Genomic DNA, 22,164 nt, shown 5'->3' with positions numbered 1-22,164 from the left:
GCTCGCGAGCCATAGGTTCCCGACCCCTGCTATAGATGGTTTTGGACACTGCCCCTTTATATATTCTGTAGGCGATTGGTTGTTTTGTGCACATAGCGGTTTCTACCTTGCCGGGCAGGGGCCTGTTATGGTGTACCGCGTCACTTGGCACGTTCGTCCCTCATAAGGATTGATGGAGCTAAAGAGACGTTGTACAACCAGTCACTGGAAGAAAAAAAAACCTTGTCATGGCAGCCCTGCAGGTGTTCTTCTATCTAGTGAACAGACTCGAGTTAGCAACATAGTTGGATACATTTTCCTCCATTTGTTTGAAGATATTGCCCGTCACTCCAGTACAGTTTATTTTTTCCTCTCTGACTGATTTTATATTAGGACAGAATTCTGTCCACAATGACATCATAATGGCACCAACTGCTTCTTCAGCAAGACATAGTCATAAGTACAGGCAAATACGTCTCTAGCAACATGTATCCGTTATGAATACACGGCTTCACTTCTCTTCTGTATGCCGCACAAATTTATTAATGTGGCATATTTCTAACAAAATAACCTTCTACCACGTCTCCTCTATTTTATCTGGAAACGTAATAAGAATTTGAAGAAAACATTATATACCCATGGTGTCTGAAATAATACCCATTATTTCCTCCTTTAAAAATATTTTGGTCCGCATGCTCACTACACCACTAGATGAATAACCTTTAGGGGTTTAGTTTTTAAAATGGGGTCATTTCTGCGTGTTTTTTTTTTTTGTTCAGGCAGCTGAATGCATGATATGGGGCCTAGAATTTATTCAATTGTGCCCTGAAAGCCAAAGGGTGCTCCCTCTCTTTTTGGCCCAGCCACACGTCTAATAAGCAGACTGGGGCAAGAATGGGAGTATTTTTGAAAACAGGAGAAACCGGGTGATAGATTTTGGGGTGTGTTTCTTCATTCTCATGGTCGCTTTACAAAGAAATCGGTCTTCAAACTGACACTTTTATGAAAAAAGTGAAATACATTTTTTTTTCACCTGCTATGTATTACATTTAGCAAAAAACTGTGGGGTCAAAATACTTACTATACCTGTAAAGGATCTGCCAGACACAGCTTCTGTGTCAACGCCCATAGGTAATCAGTCTGCACCTGCTTCTATGTCTGTGAGACTGACTCCATCTTCCACCACCCAGGATGGCAGGCTTAGGAGTGGGAGAGCCTATCACAGCCGGGCCAGACGGAGCTAGCTCCCGCCCTCTGTCTATTTATACCTGCCTTTCCTGTTCCTCCTTTGCTTGTGATTCTTCTCTCCTGGTTTCCTTGCCCTGCTGCAGCTTCTTGAACTACTGACCCTCTGCTTGTATTTGACTTTGGCTTTACTGACCACTCTTCTGCTCTGCGTTTTTGTACCTCGCGCATCTCCTGGTTTGACTCGGCTCATTCACCTCGCTTGTTGCTCACTGTGTTCCCGTGGGCAACATCCCCATTTCCCCGGCTTCTTTGTACCCTTGTCTGTTTGTCTGTCGTGCACCTATTGAGTGTAGGGACCGTCGCCCAGTTGTACCCCGTCGCCTAGGGCAGGTCGTTGCAAGTAGGCAGGGACTGAGTGGTGGGTATATTAGGGATCACCTGTCTGTCTCCCTACCCCGACATTACAATACCCCTAGATAAATACCTTAAGGGGTCTAGTTTTCTAAATGGGGTCATTTATGGGGAGTTTCTATCGTTCTGGCAGCTCAAAACCTCTCCAAATGTACAGTGGGGCCTAAAACATTTTCAAGCAAAATATGAGTCCTGAAAGCCTCCGGGTGCTCCCTCCCTTTCGGGCCCTGCCGTGTGTCCAGGCAAGGCATTAGGGTCACAATGGGGGCATTTTTGAAAACAGGAGAAACAGGGTGATAGATTTTGTGGTGTGTTTCTTCATTTTTATGTTCGCTTTACAAAGAAATCGGTTTTCAAACTGATACTTTTATGAAAAAAGTTAAATTAAATTTTTTTGCACCTGCTATGTATTAAATTTAGCAAAAAACTGTGCGGTCAAAATACTTACTATACCCCTAGATAAATACCTTAAGGGATCTAGTTTTCTAAAAGGGGTCATTTATGGGGAGTTTCTATCGTTCTGGCAGCTCAAAACCTCTCCAAATGTACAGTGGGGCCTAAAACATTTTCAAGCAAGATATGAGTCCTGAAAGCCTCCGGGTGCTCCCTCCCTTTCGGGCCCTGCCGTGTGTCCAGGCAACACATTAGGGTCACCATGGGGGAATTTTTGAAAACAGGAGACACAGGGTGATAGATTTTGGGGTGTGTTTCTTCATTCTCATGGTCGCTTTACAAAGAAATCTGTCTTCAAAGTGATACTTTTATGAAAAAAGTGAAATTATATTTTTTTACGCCTGCTTTGCATGAATTCTTACAAAAAAACTGTGGGGTCAAAATACTTACAACACCCCTTAATAAATACCTTAAGGGATGTAATTTTCAAAATGGGGTCACTTGTGGGGGTTTCCACCATTCTGACACCTATGAGCCTCTGAAAACCTGGCTTGGTGCAGTAAAACAAAATGTACTTCAAAATTTATAAAATTATTACTAAACTTGTAAGTCTTCTAAATTGCTCAAAAATTATTATTATTTTTTTCAAAAGTGCTGCCAAAATAGAGTAAAGAGATGGAAATATATATTTAATAAAAAAAAATTGTACAGTATGTATGTACATATGTAACATATTGCAGTTAAAAATAGGGAAAAATTATAATTTTTACAAAATGTCTTCAATTTTTCTATTTTTTAATTAATTTCCGCAAATTGTATGAGTCTACTTTTACCACTAAAATAAAGTACAACATGTGACGAAAAAATAATGTCAGAATTACTTGGATATTCAAAACTTTCACAGAGTTATTCTCTGATAAAGTCAGACATACCAGATTTAACAAATCTGGCTTGGTCATTAAGGTACAAACAGGCCCGGTCATTAAGGGGTTAATTTGTATTCTTTTATTTTATTTATTTATTTATTTATTTATTTAATCCCCCCCCCCTTTTATTTTTATTTCTTTATCCCCTTTGTTATGGGGATAGTCAACTGGAAAAAATCTTTAAAAAGTTAAGAAACTCAATCAAGCTATTTTTTTTGTGTTATAAATTGTATTGTACATCGCTGCAATTACTTACATTAGTCCGGTTCGGAACCATTGGGGTTAACAAGTGGCTTGATAAATTGATCCACAACTACTAATATTTTATATATTTTGCACATTTTGTATTTTTTTTTTTTTTGTGTTTGGCTTGAGATTTTATAGCTGCATTTTATACAATTTTGTATGTTCCACATGTCATCCACTTCTGTGATAATTGCATACACCTGATCAAAGTGGGTGTTTTTTGTTTTGGCTGCTATTTTAGCCAGACATTCGCATTCCTTCCCCTATCTATGAGTAATGGCTCTTGAGAGCTAGAAACGCGTCAGAGGGAACGTATGTTTTATGTTTCTTGTCCACTGTTTGCTGTTCAGTCTTCCGCTGGCTATTTTAACCAATAAAGAGGATTTTTTCATGTTCCACAAGGAGTGCTGAACCTTTTCCTTCTGGATTGTTGTTTCTACAGCGTGGAGATCGCCGTTTTCTTCGTGCACCTAGGAGGGTGAGCTGACATTTCCATATATTTCCATTGATCCACACCATTGGCTCGGATTCCCCTGATATAGAGGATCTGTGTCGATGTCTCTGCATACGCTCTGAGGAAGTCACGTAAGTGACGAAACACGTCAGGGTGCCGTGTGACGTCACATGCCGGAAACTGCTGTCTTGGTCCGGAGATTGAAACTCATGCTTGGCATGTAACTTGGACAGAGCCGGAGGACGGAACTCACTGGCTACAATAGCACACACCCATCTGAAGTCTGTGCGGATGATACCATAGCCATGGTATGGGAAGGGTATATCCCGGCAGCCTTTAGCACCAAGCACTCATGTTAAGTGCAATTCATCTGCCCCTGAACTTACTTTTTTTTTTGCTGTCTGACAGTGGATAAGCGGCTGCCCAGCTGTCATTCATTCCCGCCATTTCGGAGGAACTTTCCTGAACCGCGGTTCCCAACTATAAGAGGAACGATCTAGCTGCCTCCACTTTCTGGGATTCCCTACCTGGTTGCTGTGCATAACCCGCTGGATAAGTACATTATGTTATATACTATATATTTACCTGATGGGTTGAATTTTTCTTGACTGTTACATGATGCAATTGTTGCCTGTGCAGCTTCTATGTACCAACATAATTTAACTTTATGTGCTACAGTTCTCCAAGTCCAAAATGGTACTAATAAAAATGACAACTCACTCCGCAAAAAACAAGCCCTCTTACCCGCTCAATTAAAGTGTAGCTAAACGTTTGACAAACTTCTGACATGTCATAGTGACATGTCAGAAGTTTGGATTGGTGTGGGTCCGAGCACTGAGACCCCCACCAATCACTGGAACGAAGCGGCTGAAGCGCTCATGTGAGCGCTCAGCCGCTTCGTTTCTGTTCGGCTTTTTCCGGAAAGCCGATGTATCGGAGTACGGGCTCTTTCTATTGAGTCTGTACACGATACATTTATTTTCGGAAAAAGCCGAACAGACACTAAGCGACTGAGTACTCACACGAGGGGGTCTCTGTACTCGGACCCCCACCAATCCAAACTTCTGACATGTCACTATGACATGTCAGAAGTTTGTCAAACGTTTAGCTACACTTTAACTGAAAATTGTATTATTGTAGCAGTGTTGTGTGGGGGAAAAAATAGAGAATGTCAATCTTCAGGATGGTGTGCTTTGGCAATGATGCCGAGCCGGAGCAATGAGTAAGAGCTCCTGATGCACTCCTATGCCTTCTTCCAGAACCATGCAGCAACAATAGATAGCTTCGAAAGATCTACCTGCCTTTCCCTGTGTTCTTTGGCTATAGGTTCCTGCCTACAGCAGTGAAGCGCTAAGTACAGGGCGAGGCAAGCTCAATATGCACGGCGATCCTGGCCACTTAGCCAATGTGCTCTCCCCTTCTTTCGGTTAGTCAGCTCCATCTGCTGGATAGGTGCTGAGGTGGAGTTCAGAGTTCGGAGTGCGGCTGAGTCATGTTACAGCAGGCTCAAGGGCCGGCACAGCGACTAGTCGCAGACGCAGCAGATACAGACACAGCAGATACAGCGGCAGGGGCATAACTAGGAAAGACTGGACCCCATAGAAAACGCTTGACTGGGCCCCCCCAGCTGCCACAAGCAGCCCTCCTTATAGATAGTGCCCCTTGTAGAATGTGCCATACAGCCCCCTGTAGACAGTGATATACAGCTTCGCCTATAGACAGTGTCACACCCCTTGTAGATAGTGCTATACAGCCCCCTATAGATATCGCCATAAAGCCCCCCTTGTATAAAGTGCTATACAGCTCCCACTGTATATAGTGCCACACAGCCCCCCTCCCTTGTATATAGTGCCAAAGCCCCCCTTAGTAGATAGTGCCACACAGCCCCCCTTAGTAGATAGTGCCACACACAGACCTCTGTAGATAAAGCCACAGCCCTCCCCTTGTAAATAGTGCCATACAGCCCCCTTAGCAAAGAGTGCCACACAGCCCCCCCTTAGTAGTGCCACACAGCCCCTTGTATATAGTGCCACACTGCTCCTGCATTTGTATAGTGCCACACAGCTCCCATTGTGTATAGTGCCACACAGCTCCCCCTTGTGTATAGTGCCACACAGCTCCCCCTTGTGTACAGTGCCACACAGACCCCCTTGTGTAGAGTGCCACAAGGCAATGGCGCATCCGACAAAGTTGTATCAGCCAGGGGGATGTCAATCAAACATGGAAAGGTGGGTTTGGAGGCAGGACTATGTGACTCTTCAGGATAGCGGCACCGTGCCATGAGGCTTTAATGAGTATTAGCATATAGTGTGTGCCGTTTTAAAAGTGGATTTTAAAGATTTTGCTGCATCTGAAAAAAACATACATTTGGAAATATTGTCAGGTCATGTATTACCGCGTGGTGGCGATTCAAGCGGCTAAAACAACCAGACAGGTTCCCATGAAATATACAATGAATTGAGAACAATTCCATCTGCCCTGCAATTTTGTTATTATAAATATATCCTATATAATTACAGCTCTAGAACCAAACTCATACAAATATACAGCACCAGAACAAAGCTCAGTACCTCTATACAGCACCAGAACAAAGCTCAGTACATAAATGCAACACTAGAACCAAGCTAATACATATATACAGCACCAGAACAAAACTCAGTATATATATATATATATATACACAGCACCAGAACCAAACTCCGTACATAAATACATCACTAGAACCAAGCTCAGTACATAAATGCAACTCTAGAACCAAGCTCATATATATATAGCACCAGAACCAAACTCAGTATATATATATATATATATATATATATATATATATATATATAGCACCAGAACCAAACTCAGTACATAAATACATCACTAGAACCAAGCTCAGTACATATATACAATAACAGAAGAGAGATCAGTACATAAATACAGCCCCAGAACCAAGCTCAATACATATATACATCCCCAGAACCAAGCTCAGTACATAAATACAGCACCAGAACAAAGCTCAGTACTTAAATACAGCATCAGAACAAAGCTCAGTACAAATATACAACACCAGAACAAATACAGCTCAATTTAATGCAACCCCTGCCGTATAGGTATGTACTGCGTAAAACTATAGCTCCCAGCATGGCCCGAACGATAGTAAGGATATGCTGGGAGATGATGTTTCCCAAAACAAAATCATACCCGTCATCTCGCTGCAGATCATACAGTGACTACAGTACGGATTAGAGGCAGAATAAACATTTACATTAAGTGACTCACCGGTGACGTCTCAGATTCTAGTTCTTTTCTTCTCCATCTGGTCCAGACCTCTATGATGGATTTCTCCTGGCCACGACCCATTTCTGCAGTTTTCCGCTCAGATGTTTTCAGCTTCTCACTTTAAAAACATTTCCGCACCTATAAACGAAGTTAAATTCTCAAGACCTCTAAATATAATAAAGAGCCATACGCAGTGTCCCTGATTATAATAGTACCATACACTGTGTTGCCCCTGTAGATAGTGCCCCACGTACAGCCCTCTGTAGATAGTGCCCACATAAGGACTCTAGAGCTTCAAGGCAATAGTGCTAACCACTGAGCCACCGTGCTGCCCCTATAGATAGTGCTTCACATATAAAGCAACCTCTGTAGATCGTGCCTCACATATAGCCCACCCCTGTAGATAGTGCCCTACATATAGCCCCCCTGTAGATAGTTCCCCACAGGTAACCCACCCCTGTATATAGTGTCCCACATATAGCCCACCCCTGTAGATAGTGCCCTACAAATGACTCCCCCAATAGATTGTGCTCCACATATAGCCCACCTCTGTAGATAGTACTCACATATAGCTCCCCCTGTATATAGTGTCTCACATATAGCCCACCCCTGTAGACAGTGCCCTACATAAAGCCCCCCTGTAGCTAGTGCCCCACAGGTAACCCACCCCTGTATATATTGTCCCACATATAGACCACCCCTATAGATAGTGGCCTACAAATAGCTCCCCTATACATAGTGCTCTACATATAGCCCACCCTGTACATAGTGTCCCACATATAGCTCCCCCTGTATATATTGCCCCACATCCCCATATATAGACCCCCCTGTAGATAGTGCCGCACATCCCCACATATAGACCCCCTCTGTGTATAATGGCCCATATCCCCACATATAGACCCCCCTGTATATAGTGGCCCACATCCCCACATATAGATGACCCCCCTGTAGATAGAGCCCCCACAGTTTAGGAGAAAAAAAATTACATACTCCCTGATCCTGTTCCCGCACTGTCCAGTGGCCAGTGGCGGAATATCATTAGGGCGGTTCGGGCGGCCGCCCGGGGCCCAAGGCTCCCAGGGGGCCCATAGCCACCCGAACCCCCTCATGCCCAGTGGCGTCGCTAGCCCTGGAGGGAGCCCCGGTGCCAGGACCGCACCTGTCATGAGACGAACGGAGTTTCGCTCCTACTTAGCAGCCGTGGTCTGTGCTGCTTTAGAAGCTCCCCCTCCAGCCCCCCTTCCCTGCTCTAAACATCTCTCCTCCTGCTGCTAGCTGTCGGGACATGGGGAGGGGAGACTGTCGGTGGGCTCTGTGTCGGGCTGTGAGCAGGAGAAGAGCTGCAGTGAAGACTCACAAATATCCTACATAAAAGGTAAGTGCTTGTGTGTTTACAATGTGTACTTTATATGTGTAGAATGTGCATACTCGTGTGTTTACAGTGTGTACTTTATATGTGTATAATGTGCATACTCGTGTGTACTTTATATGTGTATAATGTGCATACCCGTGTGTACTTTATATGTGTATAATGTGCATACTCGTGTGTACTTTATATGTGTATAATGTGCATACTCGTGTGTACTTTATATGTGTATAATGTGCATACTCGTGTGTATGTGCACGTGTGTATATATATATTTCTGCAGCAATTCCGCAGAAACTAGCAGAAATTTTGCTTCAGAAAAAAAAGCACCATTTCCTGCATTTTTACTGCAGAAAATGGTGCGTATTTTGCTGCGTTTTTCTCAATGTTGGGAGATGGTGACGTCTCCTCTGAAAGAACGCAGCAATTTTGTCCACTTTCCGCAGCAGGAATTGACATGCTGCAGTACAAGAAATACGCACCGCAGGACAAAATGTCTGGTCGAAAATTTTACGCAGCGTCTGGATGAGATTTGGTAAATCTCATTCACTTTGCCACTATCGTATTCTGCGTATTTTCCGGGCGGAAAGTACGCAGCAATTCCGTTAAGTGTGGACAAGCCCTAATACAGTAGCAGCAGAGTAGATTAGATGTGAACAATTCTCATCACACGCTGCATAAATGATAAGTGGGGGAAAAAAAAGCTCAGAAATTGACCTGAGGTGCGGTTTTTTATTCCGCAGCATGTCAATTGTATTTGCGTAAACGCTGCTCATTTGTTTCAGGTTTTCCCCATTTAATTCAATGGGGAGGTAAAACCTGCAACAGATAGCAGATGTTATGTAACAACGCAATTTAGAAAAAATAAAAATCTTATACTTGCCCAGAATTCTGTTTCTTCGTCCGGGCCGGCCTCCTGGGATGACGTTTCACCCCATGTGACCGCTGCAGCCAATCACAGGCTGCAGCAGTCATATGGGATAAAATGACATTCCAGGGCTGCAGTGTAGCGAAACTGTGTAGCACTATATACAAGGGGGGGGGGGAGCGCTGTGTGGCACTATACAGTGGCGTAACTACCACAGTAGCAGCCGTAGCAGCTGCCACGGGGCCCGCGGCATGGGGGGGCCCGTGTCGCCCTGACAGGCACATTACATTATGTGCCAGGCCTGGAGGCACGGGCCCCCTCATGCCTAGTAGTAGCATCACTAACGTTACACTAGGCATCCGGGGGGGGGCAGGAGCTCGGTGATAGCCGCGCGGGGGGTCCGGGGGCCGGGTGATAGCCGCTGCACTGCACACTGTCTGCCACACAGTTGAATAGGACGGCGATAGGTGGTAGGAGGAGCGCTCAGGCAGGGGAGAGGACAGGGGGCGGAGCTAAAGGGCGACGCGAGACTTCGGGCGGAGGACTAGTATCTCATAGGACGGGCGGAGGACGTGCTCACTGCAGATACAGAGGACAGGTACATGAAGTTAAAAAGTTCATGGGAGAAGGGAAAAGTTGTTAGGTAGAAAAATCTGCCTCATAATTCCTTCCGGAATTTTGAGGCATATTTTGAACACTTCCCGCGTTTTTCGTTGCATTTTTTGGCCATCGGGCCGTGGGCAGAAAAACGCAGCAAAAAACGCATTTTCTGCCTGCCATTGTTGTCAATGGGTAGTCGTAGACAGAAACGCCTGAAGAAAGGGCATTAGGCTATGTTCACACGGAGTATTTTGCCAAGTTTTTTGACACGGAAACCTCGTCGCAAAACTCGTCAAAAACGTCCCGAAAATGCCTCCCATTGATTTCAATGGGAGGCGTCGGCGTCTTTTTCCCGCGAGCAGTAAAACTGCCCCGCCGGAAAAAGAAGGGACATGCCCTATCTTCGGGCATTTACACCTCCGACCTCCCATTGACTTCAATGGGAGGCAGAGAAAGCGTATTTCGCGGTGTTTTATGCCCGCGGCGCTCAATGGTCGCGGGCGAAAAACGCTGCGAAAATTGGCGTGCAGGGGGAGGAAAATCTGCCTCAAACTTCCAAACGGAATGTTGAGGCAGATATTCCTCCTGCAAAAAACTCAGTGTGAACATAGCCTTACGCTTCTTTTCCCGCAAGCGTTTTTTACTGCTCGCAGGAAAAATTTCATGGATTTCAATGGGAGGCACTTTCGGATGTTTTTTGCCACGGTTTCCGCGTCCAAAAACTCAGTGTGAACTCCCCCTAGCACCTATACTGAAGCCTTAAGGTCCTGTTCACACAGAGTTTTCTGCAGGCAGAAAAATATGCCTCAAAATTCCTTCTGTAATTTTGAGGCAGATTTTCACATGCCTGCACGCTGTTTTCCGTGTTTTTTGCTGCGTTTTTTGGCTGCGGACATTGAGCGCCACGGGCAAATTTCTCTGCCTCTTATTGTCAATGGGAGGTCAGAGATGTAAACGCACGAAGATAGGGGCAAGTCGCTTGTTCCCGTGAGCGGTTTTAGCGCTCGCTGGAAAAAACGCATCCGTTTTCGTCTGTTTTTTTACACGTTTTTCCGCGTCAAAAAGCCTGCTGAAAAACTCGGTGTGAATTCCCCCTAACACATATACTGATGCCTGCCCTCTGCCATGTTATATAACTTCAAACTTCACACACATTACATTAAAGAAAGGGGTCCTCTGGGCATTTTATATTGATGGCCCATCCTTAGGATAGACCATCAATATCAGATCAGTGGGGGTCCGTGATTGATGGGACCATAGCGTTCGTCTGACTTTTCCCAGTTAACAAACACACTGTACACACACGGGGCGACTGCGCCTGGGATTGCATTCAAGTGAACGGGACTGAGCTGCAATCTCAGGCGCAGCTGCTACCAATGCGTACGGCGCTGTGCCTGGTAAACACTGAAGAGGCCAAGGCGACGAGTACTACGGCCCCTTCAAAAAAGCTGATCGGCGGGTGTTCCGGGAGTTGGACCCCCGCCGATCTAATATTGATAACCTATCATAAAGATAGACCATCAATAAGAAATGTCCAGAGGACCCCTTTAACACCCTAACGACATGCCACGTACATGTACGTAGCAGCCAGTGGCGTAACTACCGCTGTAGCAGCCGTAGAGGCTGCTACGGGGCCCGCGGCATGAGGGGGCCCGTGTCGCTCGCCGGCACAGGCCCCCACCATGGCCGGACGTTCCTCTAGCTGCCGCTATGGCTGCTACAGCGCGACGCCACTGAACACTACGGCAGAGCAGGGAGGTATCTCCCCGCTCTGCCATTAAACAAAAGACATGTATCCCCTATCCACAGGATATACACAGGATAGGGGATACATGTCTTTTGTAGGACACACTGTAGGTGGGATTTTTTTGGGGGGTTGGGGCTGCATGGCGTTACCTACAGGGGGGGCTGTATAGCGTTACCTACAGGGGGGGCTGTATAGCGTTACCTACAGGGGGGCTGTATGGCGTTACCTACAGGGGGGCTGTATGGCGTTACCTACAGGGGGGGCTGTATGGCGTTACCTACAGGGGGGGCTGTATGGCGTTATCTACAGTGGGGGCTGTATGGCGTTATCTACAGGGGGGCTGTATGGCGCTATCTACAGGGGGGCTGTATGGCGTTATCTACAGGGGTGCTGTAAGAGGTTATCTACAGGGGGGGCTGTATGGCGTTATCTACAGGGGGATATATGGCGCTATCTACAGAGGGGGCTGTATGGCATTATCTACAGGGGGGCTGTAAAAAAGGCACTATCTACAAGGGGGGGTTATGTGACACCCAGAGGAGGGGGGGCCCCAGTCAAAAGTTTTCTATGGGGCCCAGTCTTTCCTAGTTACGCCCCTGGCACTATATATAAGGGGGAGTGCTGTGTGATGCTACCTATAGGGGGCTGTGTGATGCTATCTATAAGGGGCTGTGTGACGCTCTCTACAGGGGGTTGTGTGTGTGTGGCTCTATCTACAGGGGGGTGTGTGTGGCTCTATCTACAGGGGTGTGTGTGTGTGTGTGTGTGTGTGTGTGTGTGTGTGTGGCTCTATCTACAGGGGGGTGTGTGTGTGGCTCTAGTTACAGGGGGTGTGTGTGTTTTGCTGTCTACATGGGGGGTTGGCGCTGTGTCCCTGCACAGTGTGAAACTGTCAGTATGTAGGGACACAGCCCTGTGAAAGAGGAATCGTAACACCCATTTGTTAATGCTTGTGCAAAAAGGTATTGTTAGCAATAGTTACGGCGCGGCAGGGTGGCGGTGGAGAAGGGGGGCCCAAGTTTGGGTAACAGCCCAGGGCCCATGGTCTTCATAATCCACCACTGCCGGTGGCAATGCAGATCTGCTCTCTGCTGAGCAGGTCTGCTGGAGCTGAGCGACGCGTCGTTCAAGGGCGCTGATTGGCAGGGCAGAATGACTTGTCATTTTGCCCCGCCAATCAGCATCATTGTAAGGCGCTGAATGGTCGGGCACAGAATGTGCCGGGCTATCCAGCGCTAATGCATGTATTTGTACCTGCGTGCTATAGACGCAGGTACAATTACTGCAAGAGGGGGTGGCTGTCGCTACCACCGGGGCCCCCTCCGGTGCTAGCAACACCCCCGGGAATGAGAGGGCCTGTGTCGCCCGGCCCATACATTTTAGAGGCTCGGCGGCGCTGGCCCCGTAGTAGCATCGCTACTACTATAGCAGCCATTACAGATGCTAGCGGCGCCACGTCATATGAGGGGGCGTGTCGACGGGCCCCGTAGCAGCCGCTATGGCTGCTACAGCGGTGGTTACGCCACTGAGTACAAGCACTTGGGCTGTAAGGGACATTCAGAGAGGTTGGTCTGTTCAACATCAAACGTTTGAAGGATTCGTAAGTGGTGGGGGGGGGGCAAAGTAGGGCAGTTGGTAAGCCCTACTTTTTGTGGCGGGATTGCAGCACTTCACACACATGGAGTCGGTAGCTATGGGCCATGGTGAGCATGAAATATAACATCAGTTTCAGGGCAGAGCAGGTACCAGGGGTCAACAATGCCATTGATTTCAATGGGAAAACGGCATTCTGTTTTCCGACGGGCCGTTTTTTTATGCCTCGTTTTAACAAAATGGCACGTAAAGAGACGTCCACGAAAAAGAAGTGCTTGATTTGCAGCGTTTTTGAAAATATCTGTAAAAACCAAAGGCGTCTTCGGTCGCGCTGCAAAAATGTGGCAAAACTGCACCATGTGTATACACCCTTAAAAAAAACATTGATAGATTAATTAGCTTCCTATGAAATTGGCCCTAGTGTGGGTGTACCTGAGATAGGGAAATTAGATTGTGAGTCCCTATGTTGACAGGGACTGATGTGAAAGGAAACCATCTCTCTACAGCGCTGTGGAATATGTTGGTACTATATAAGCAGCACAAACAGTGGCATAGCTATAGGTGATGTAGATGTATCAGTCACACCTGGAGCCTGCCGCATAAGAAGATATCAGTATTATAAATGGTACATGGTAGGTTGTGGGCCGAGTTACAGATTTTGCATTGGGGCTCGGGAGATTCAAGTAACTTAAGTCTCAAATTATCTCCTGGCAACTATATATAATGACAAATACTCTCTATTGATTTCTTTTGGCAGCAGATTTGGTTTTCAGTACCATCTGTACACTAATGACAGCCAATTATATACTTCTTCCCAGTGGCGTAACTATAGGGATACGGACGTGTCAGCGATTCCCAGTGTGAGCAAGTAAGGGAAATGAACGGGGAGCATCGCTTGTACGAGCGCTGCACCCCTTCAAAACAGCTAATTGGCAGAGTCCCGAGAGTCGGACCCGATCCATCAGCTATTGATGGCCTATCCTGAGGATAGGCCATCAATGTTTAGGGACTGGACAACCCCTTTTAAGCCTACCATGTGGTAGTCTTAGATCCAGGGCCCAAGCAGACCATAATCTTATACTGTATAAGATTACTGTCTGCCGGACCCTGTATCTAAGCCTACCTTAGGTTTAAATACAGGGTCCAACAAACAGTATCATACAAGCACATGCGCCCTGTATCTAAAGCCTACCATATGTGTTAGGCAGTGTTCACATCAGCATTGCCCTTCCGTTGAGGGGTTCCGTCTGAGGTTTCTGTTGGGTAACCCCTCAACGGAACGGCAAACTAAAACCTCAGCTTCCGTTTCGAGGGGTTACCAGACGGAAGGGCAGTGGTGATGTGAAAAGGCCCTTACTAATGGTTTTTTTTGAGTTTGTGTTTTTTTTAAAGATTCGGTCGTTGAACTAAGTAGATGAGGGCTTTTTTTTATTATCAATAAAATGGTTAATGAGGGTTGTGTGAGGGTTTTTTATTTCAGTAAACCTGTTTTTTCTATGTCTTTGTATTTTTTTTAAACTTTATCACTACTGCTTTATTGATAGCTGCTGGCTGAGTGACAGCATCCATTACTAAGGCAGGGCTTAACCCCCATTGTTACCCCAGTACCCACCGCCACCAGGGGTGCCGGGAAGAGCTTGGTACGATCCAGTACCCAACCATCTGTAGTGAAGGTCGGGCACTAGACGGCAGCAGGCTAGTATTATTAGGCTGGGAAAGCCCAAAAACATGGGCCCTTCCCAAATTGATAATGCCAGCTGATGCTATGTTGTAGCTGGCTGGTTATGAAAAATTGGGGGAGCCCCACGTCATTTAAAAAAAAAACCCATAAATAATTGGAAAGTACGATGTGGGGGTTCCCCATTTTTATAACCAGCCAGATACAACATAGCAGCAGCAAGCTAGCATTACCAGGGTGGCAAGGGACACTGTTTTTGGGCTTTTCCAGCCTAATAATACGAGCCTGTGGCCACGTCACTGCCCAACCATCACTACAGATGGCCGGGTAATGGATCATACCTGACTCTTCCTGGTACCCCTGGTGGCGGTGGGTACCGTGGTAATAATAGGGGTTAGTGTTAGCCTCTTCATGTCTAACATTAAGCCCCGCCTTAGTAATGGACGTGGTCAACCAGCCACTAAGGTGGTAGTAATAAAGTTTAGAAAAATACAAACTCATGGGAAAAATATTTTATTGAAATAAAAATCCCACACAACACTTGTTATCCATTTTATTGAGAATTAAAAAACGCTGTCACTGAAGTAGTTCTTGAAACTGAAGTAATCCAACAACCGAACGTGTAAAAAAACACAAACACACAAAAATAATTAGTAACACATAAAAAAGCAAAACAATTATTATTCTTACCTTTCCTGGGTCCAACGCTGGAGCCGCAATGTCAACGAGCTGGGACACTGTATCTAATCCTATCATGTGTGATACTGTCTGCTGTGCTACTATATCTAATCCCATCATGTGTGATACTGTCTGCAGGGCATTATATCTAATCCTATCATGGGTGATACTATCTGCTGAGCCACTGTATATAATCATAATGTGTGATAGTGGCTGTTGAGCTACTGTATCTATTCCCATCATGTGTGATACAGTCTGCTGGACCTTATATCTAATTTTATCATGGGTGATACTATCTGCTGAGCTACTGTATCTAATCCCAACATGGGTGATACGGTCTGCTGGGCCTTATATCTAATCCTATCATGTGTGATACTGTCTACAGGGCCTTATTATCTGCTGTTTTTTACAGCGCACATTCTGCCCGGAAAAACCGCGGCACAAATTTGTTGCATTTTTTTAGGCCGGAACTCCCTCGGGGACCAGGGCAGATATGCTATGTACTTTTACAAAGCGTACCCGCCCTGTGTGGACATAGCCTTGGGGTTATGTATGACTCAGATCTTTCATTTACTCCTTATATTCAATCACTTGTATTGCTCATGTCACCACCTCAAAAACATCTCCAGAATACACCCTTTTTCTACTGTGAAAACAGTCAAAACCCTCATTGTCGCTTTGAATTATTCTCATCTTGACTACTGTAACTCATTACTAATCGGTCTTCCCCTGACTAAACTCTCCCCTCTACAATCTATCCTTAATGCAGCAGCCAGGCTCATCTTTGACCAACCGCTACACAATGCTTCTACACTGTGCCAGCCACTGCACTGGTTGCCCATTCATTTTAGAATACAATTGAAACTTATTACTCTCTCCTACAAATCTATCCACAGTGCTTCACCTCCTTACATCTCCTCCCTTATCTGTCTACCACCCTACACGTGATCCTCTATAATCCGAACCCCCCATTTGCAAGAATTTTTTTTGTGCTGCACTCTGGGGTAGCGCAGTCCTCAGGAATGCACTACCCCAGACAATCAGATTAAGTTTGCCCTGAAACACAACTTTTTAGACAGGCCTATCACATTTCCTAATCTGGCTCCTTTTCTTTACCCCCCGTACATTAGTCTTCAGAACCTGATCCTTCATTCGACAGTGAACCCCACACTCCTTGCACTCTAATGCACTTCATATCTGTCATACACAGATACTGGCTGGTGACCAACTCATGCAGCTTTATGTGTACTACATTATTTTTATAAAAGGATGGCTGGACCATTGTACAAAACAAGCACGTTTTACATTTCATCATACTGTAGATTGCAAGCTCTTACGAGCAGCATCCTCACTCCTCTTGTTTGAATTGATAATTCGTTTTGTCAATGTCTGATTTTGTCTTTGCGTGTTCCCTCTGAATTGTATTCCCTCTACAGGAAATATAAATATAGATTATTATTATTACTATTAATAATATTTTTATCATTATTATTAAGTTACACCTCTGAACTCAAACAAATAATATATGTGAAAGGTTTATACATGAAACATACTGTATATGGAAAGAACTGATAAAACAGAAAAAAAGAAAACGATAAAATACCGGTTTGTCTAGTTTCTCTATTCAATCAAAAGACTTTTGTGTTGACAACGATCGTTGTGTACATTACTAGTGTGAAGAGAGACTGGCAATTTGGCCATATTTTTCTACTGCCAAATGTAACATTAGACATAAAGCTTGCCTGTAGGTTTGCTGCCATATAGCAAGAACAATGACCTTCTATGATAATATACTCTCAAATATATACTCTCATTATAAAGTTTATCAACAATTGAATTTATTGATTTAACTTTTTACAGACAAACTGATTTCTAAAAAAAATATAATCATTTACACATGATTCAGTTTTTTTGTATTTCAAAATTTGCACAAACTTTGTTATGTAAATAGAAAATGATTTAGACAGTTTTTTTCCCCATAAAATCTGATTGTTAAAGGGGTTTTCTAATCATCTTAGCTGGTTGCAGCATTACATAGAATCCTATTGATTTCAATGGACGTGTCAGATTCACTAGAGCGAATGTCACTCATTGCTCCACTCTGGCAATCCTCTCTAATCTTAATATATTTTATCATATGTTAACACAATTTACAGTAAGAAAACTACATTACAGATTATTTGAAAGGTAAATAAAAGTAATACATATTACATACAGTGGTGTAGCTATAGATCACAGCAGTCGCAGTTGCGACCTGGCCCCTAAGCCAGGGGGCCCACAGGTCCCCCTTACCACACTGTCCACTTTGTAGACCCGCCGATGTGACGTTCGCGGAGGGGTCCATCAGTGGAGGTTTGCAGGGCAGAACGTCGGCAGGTTCTACTGTCTCCCAGAAAGTGCCGAGGGCGGGGGGTCGGAACGAAGTCAGTGACGCTCGGCCAGGTCATGGCCAGGCGAACATCAGTAACTCCACCCCCGTCCATCACGTTCTGGGAGTCAGGAGAGCCCGTGCAAGTTCCTGAAAACTCTGGGTGGTGGGGAAGGGATTAAAAGATTATACCATTTCTGCCTGCTGGGGCCCTGTATCTAAGCCTACCATGTGTAAGTATATTAACTAAAAATAAATCACATTTGTTCAAATCCTATGTGAAGTGTTAATCTTTAATTTATAGACATATTTAGAGACACAGTAAATCAATCAAACTGCTGTTAAACTGTTAAAGTGAATGTATCCCCTATATATTTTTTCCTAATTAAAATCAGATAGTGAACTTGATCTTTTTTTTGATCTGTATTTATTTCATTCTATTTTCTGTACATGCTTATGGGGGCAGCCATCTTGCCAAAAGTGCTGTTAACAGCATTTAGAGATATTGTTTACAGCAGACACATAAACCTGTGAACATGAGGGGACCTATTGACTACTATGGGAGAGTTTTCTAGACATGCTCTGTGACATGTGCAGAAGTCATTGCCCAGGAAGGGGTAAAAGGGGAGCCGTATCCATCACCTATTATCAATGGTGGATCCTGTTTTATTAATATAGATGTGTTACCTTTCATTGTGATCCTACCTGTAATAATAATGAGAACTGATCTCTACAGAACACGAAGTGTCACTCTATTGTCAGGCTCAGTGGCCAGAGTTAAAACGGCAAGATTTTAAAATTATTTTTTTAGCATAGATAATGGCATACAAAAAAAATAAAAAAATAATAATCTTAAAAAAATATGCTTAACATTAAAATTTGATTTAAACAAAAGGAAATTATCTGATGACACATTCCCTCTAAACACCCAGTGCTACTTTAGTATGCATTAGTTTAGCAGATTAGAATTGTATAACTAATGCAATATTTTACTTTCCAATTTTAATCCAAGCATTATTATTTAAATAAAAACCTGCATAAAGAGGCTCTGTGAAGACAGTAGAAAATGTATATAGGTGTTGGACTGAGTCAGACAACTCATAAAAGGATACCACCCCACCATCATAATCCAGATATATTCCAATATCTGGTCTTGATACAGAGGAATCTACAGAATCGTGTTTATCATCATGATCTGCTGTAAGTTCATCATCACACCAGGTCAAGCACCAAGACTTGTGGTTTGCCCCAATAAGTGAGCAATCACCCTTTCTCTTTACACTGTTATAGGTGACACCAACTGACCAGTCTCCACAATCACTGGTTAGAATTTCCCAATAATGTTTTCCAGAAGTAAACTTCTTAGTGGATAAAACTTGCTGAGTGGTGAATCTTTCAGGATGATGGGAACGTGATTTTTCTTTGTCGGTGTCGGTGGCTGTTTTTAGATCACGTGAAAGAGCAATGTAATTTTCTGCTGTATTGACATTCAGGATCATATCAGTAGAGTCTCCCAGATCATACCTTTTCTTTACTTCAGGAATAATTTCAGACAGTTTGTGTAAAGCTCTCATCAAGGTCACTGTTATTAACTCTTCATTCAAATCTTCCATAAAAAATGTAGACTCCAGCTCAAAATCAGTACTTATAGCACTTTGCTTCAAAAACATTTGCGGATCTGTGATTCTACATAACTCTTCAATGTGATGCTTTTTCTTGTGCATGTCATTTATTTGTTTATCAAGCTTTCGAATGTGTTCAGAGAGTAAGACAGAAATACGGGTTTCCTGCCTGGTCATTTCATCAAGGACTTTATTTTCAAGATCATTTAGCTCAGTTCTGATGTCTCCAAAAAGATTATTGACTTTTTTTTTCAGACCAACTATTTTTTGCTGTAGGTTGTCTCTGTTTTTTTCTAGGTTCCAGAATCTTTTTTCTGCTCCTTCTGTTTTTGAAGACAACATTTTAATAAACTCCATCAGTTTTTCTTTCTTATTCTCACTTGCCTCACTAAGAAGCTCTGTTTCATGGCCTTTGTGCTTCCAGTTCATAGTACAGCTGGTACACAGCAATGAAGAATCCTGGACACAAAAATATTTTAGGAGTTCATTGTGGACAGAACATTTTCTGTCCTCTGGAGAACTAATAGGTTCAATTAAGGTGTGGTTTGTAGACTTACTGTGGTTCTTCAGATGAAGTTCACAAAAAGAGGCTTCACAACGAAGACAGGTTTTAACAGCCGGCACTAGTGAGGATACGCAATATGTACAGAAAATCTCTGTTTCTTCTGTATTTTCTTGAGTGGAGCGATAATGGTCAACAATATTGCACAACTTCAGGTTCCTCTGCAACACAGGACAAGTTTTATACTCTGCTCTGCATTCAGGACAAGAGTAAATTCCAGGTGTTGTTTTCCTGTCCCAAGTATTTGTAATGCAGATCTCACAGAAGTTATGGCCACAGGTTAGCATTACAGGGTTGGTGTATATGCTGAGGCAAATAGAGCAGCTCAACTCTCCACTTAGATCAGCTGACGCCATCTTCTTCTGCACCAAGAAGAAACGAAACTTACAAAACAAAGTTCACACAGCTTAGGGTGGAGCAACACCAAACTTAACTCTTAATTATCCGTATGAACTGGGAGTAGTTTTAACACAACATACCTATCATTTTGCATTGATCTGTGAAGCCTGGGGAATGGCAACCACCCTTGACAGAAGCTATAGGTTACATAGTACGGGTCAAAAAAGACACATGTCCATCAAGTTCAACCAAGGGATGGGAAAATGGAAGGGAAAAATTTCTACACATTGACATAGGAGCTGATGTTTTTTTGTTCTAGGAAATTATCTAAGCCTCTTTTAACCCCTTAAGGACGCAGCCTAGTTTTGGCCTTAAGGCTCAGAGCCCATTTTTCAAATCTGACATATTTCAATTTATGTGGTAATAACGTCGGAATGCTTAAACCTACCCAAGCGATTCTGAGATTGTTTTCTCGTGACACATTGGGCTTCATGTTCGTGGTAAAATTTGGTAGATATATTCAGTGTTTATTGGTGAAAAATTGCAAAATGTAGAGAAAATTTTGAAAAAATTGCATTTTTCAGAATTTAAATGCATCTGCTTGTAAAACAGACGGTTATACCACCCAAAATAGTTACTAGTTCACATTTCCCATATGTCTACTTTAGATTGGCATCGTTTTTTGAACATTTATTTATTTTTCTTGGACGTTACAAGGCTTAGAACATAAACAGCAATTTCTCATATTTTTAAGAAAATTTCAAAAGCCTTTTTTTTAAGGTACCTCTTGAGTTCTGAAGTGGCTTTGTGGGGCCTATGTATTAGAAACCCTGATAAAACACCCCATTTTAAAAACTAGACCCCTCAAAGTATTCAAAACAGCAGTTAGAAAGTTTTTTAACCCTTCAGGCATTTCACAGGAATTAAAGCAAAGTGGAGGTGAAATTTGCAAATTTCATTTTTCTTGCTGAATTTCAATTTTATTAATTTTTTTTTCTGTAACACAGAAGGTTTTACCAGAGAAACACTACTAAATATGTATTGTCCAGATTCTGCAGTTTTTAGAAATGTCCCACATGTGGCCCTACTGCGCTCGTGGACTAAAACACAAGCCCTAGAAGCAAAGAAGCACCTAGTGGATTTTGAGTCCTCTTTTTTTATTAGAATATATTTTAGGCAGCATGCCAGGTTTGAAGAGGTGTTGAGGTGTCAAAACAGTAGGAATACCCCAATAGTGACCCCATTTTGGAAACTACACCCCTCAAGGAATTCATTTAGGGTTGTTGTTACCATTTTGACCGCACAGTTTTTTCACAGCACGTATTTGAATTGGGCTCTGAAATGAAAAAAATGTAATTTTTTCCAATAAAATGTCATTTGTGATCAAAATTTCTTATTTTCACAAGGAACAAAATACCCCATTTTGTTGCCCAATTTGTCCTTAGTGTGGCAATACCCCATTTGTGGTGATAAACTGCCGTTTGGGCCCATGGGAGGGCTCAGAAGGAAAGGAGCGCTATATGTTTGTTGGAGTCCAGATTTTGTTGGATTGGTTTTCGGGTGCCATGTCGCATTTGCAGAGCCTCAGAGGTATCAAAGCAATGGAAACCCACCAAAAGTGACCCCATTTTGGAAACTACACCCCTCAAGGAATTCATTTATGGTTGTTGTTAGCATTTTGACCACACAGTTTTTTCACAGCACCTATTTCAATTGGGCTGTGACATTAAAAAAATGACATTTTTTCCAATAAGATGTAATTTTTTACCAAAATTTCTTATTTTCACAGGGAACAAAATACTCAATTTTGTTGCCCAATTTCTCCTGAGTGCATCAATACCCCATTTGTGGCAATAAACTGCCGTTTGGGCCCATGGGA

The 22,164-nt window shown here is 43.6% G+C and overlaps 1 protein-coding gene across 1 annotated transcript; it reads right to left on the bottom strand.

Annotated features, from left to right (window-relative positions):
• Positions 1 to 17,207: 17,207 nt before the first annotated feature.
• Positions 17,208 to 20,332, bottom strand: LOC142741136 (E3 ubiquitin/ISG15 ligase TRIM25-like). Its single transcript, XM_075850530.1, has one exon. It carries the CDS (start codon positions 20,300 to 20,302, stop codon positions 18,752 to 18,754), a length of 1,551 nt encoding a protein of 516 aa, XP_075706645.1. The 5' UTR covers positions 20,303 to 20,332; the 3' UTR covers positions 17,208 to 18,751.
• Between the last annotated feature and the right edge of the window lie 1,832 nt (positions 20,333 to 22,164).

Source organism: Rhinoderma darwinii, chromosome 2, assembly GCF_050947455.1.
Source record: "Rhinoderma darwinii isolate aRhiDar2 chromosome 2, aRhiDar2.hap1, whole genome shotgun sequence".
Classification (NCBI taxonomy): Eukaryota; Metazoa; Chordata; class Amphibia; order Anura; family Rhinodermatidae; genus Rhinoderma; species Rhinoderma darwinii.
Note: the sequence above shows the minus strand (reverse complement) of the source record. Positions and strands in the feature narration are given on the sequence as shown.

Coding starts and splice junctions, on each gene's coding strand:
- LOC142741136 (XM_075850530.1), bottom strand. CDS start 20,302: ATGGCGTCAGCTGATCTAAGTGGAGAGTTGAGCTGCTCTATTTGCCTC.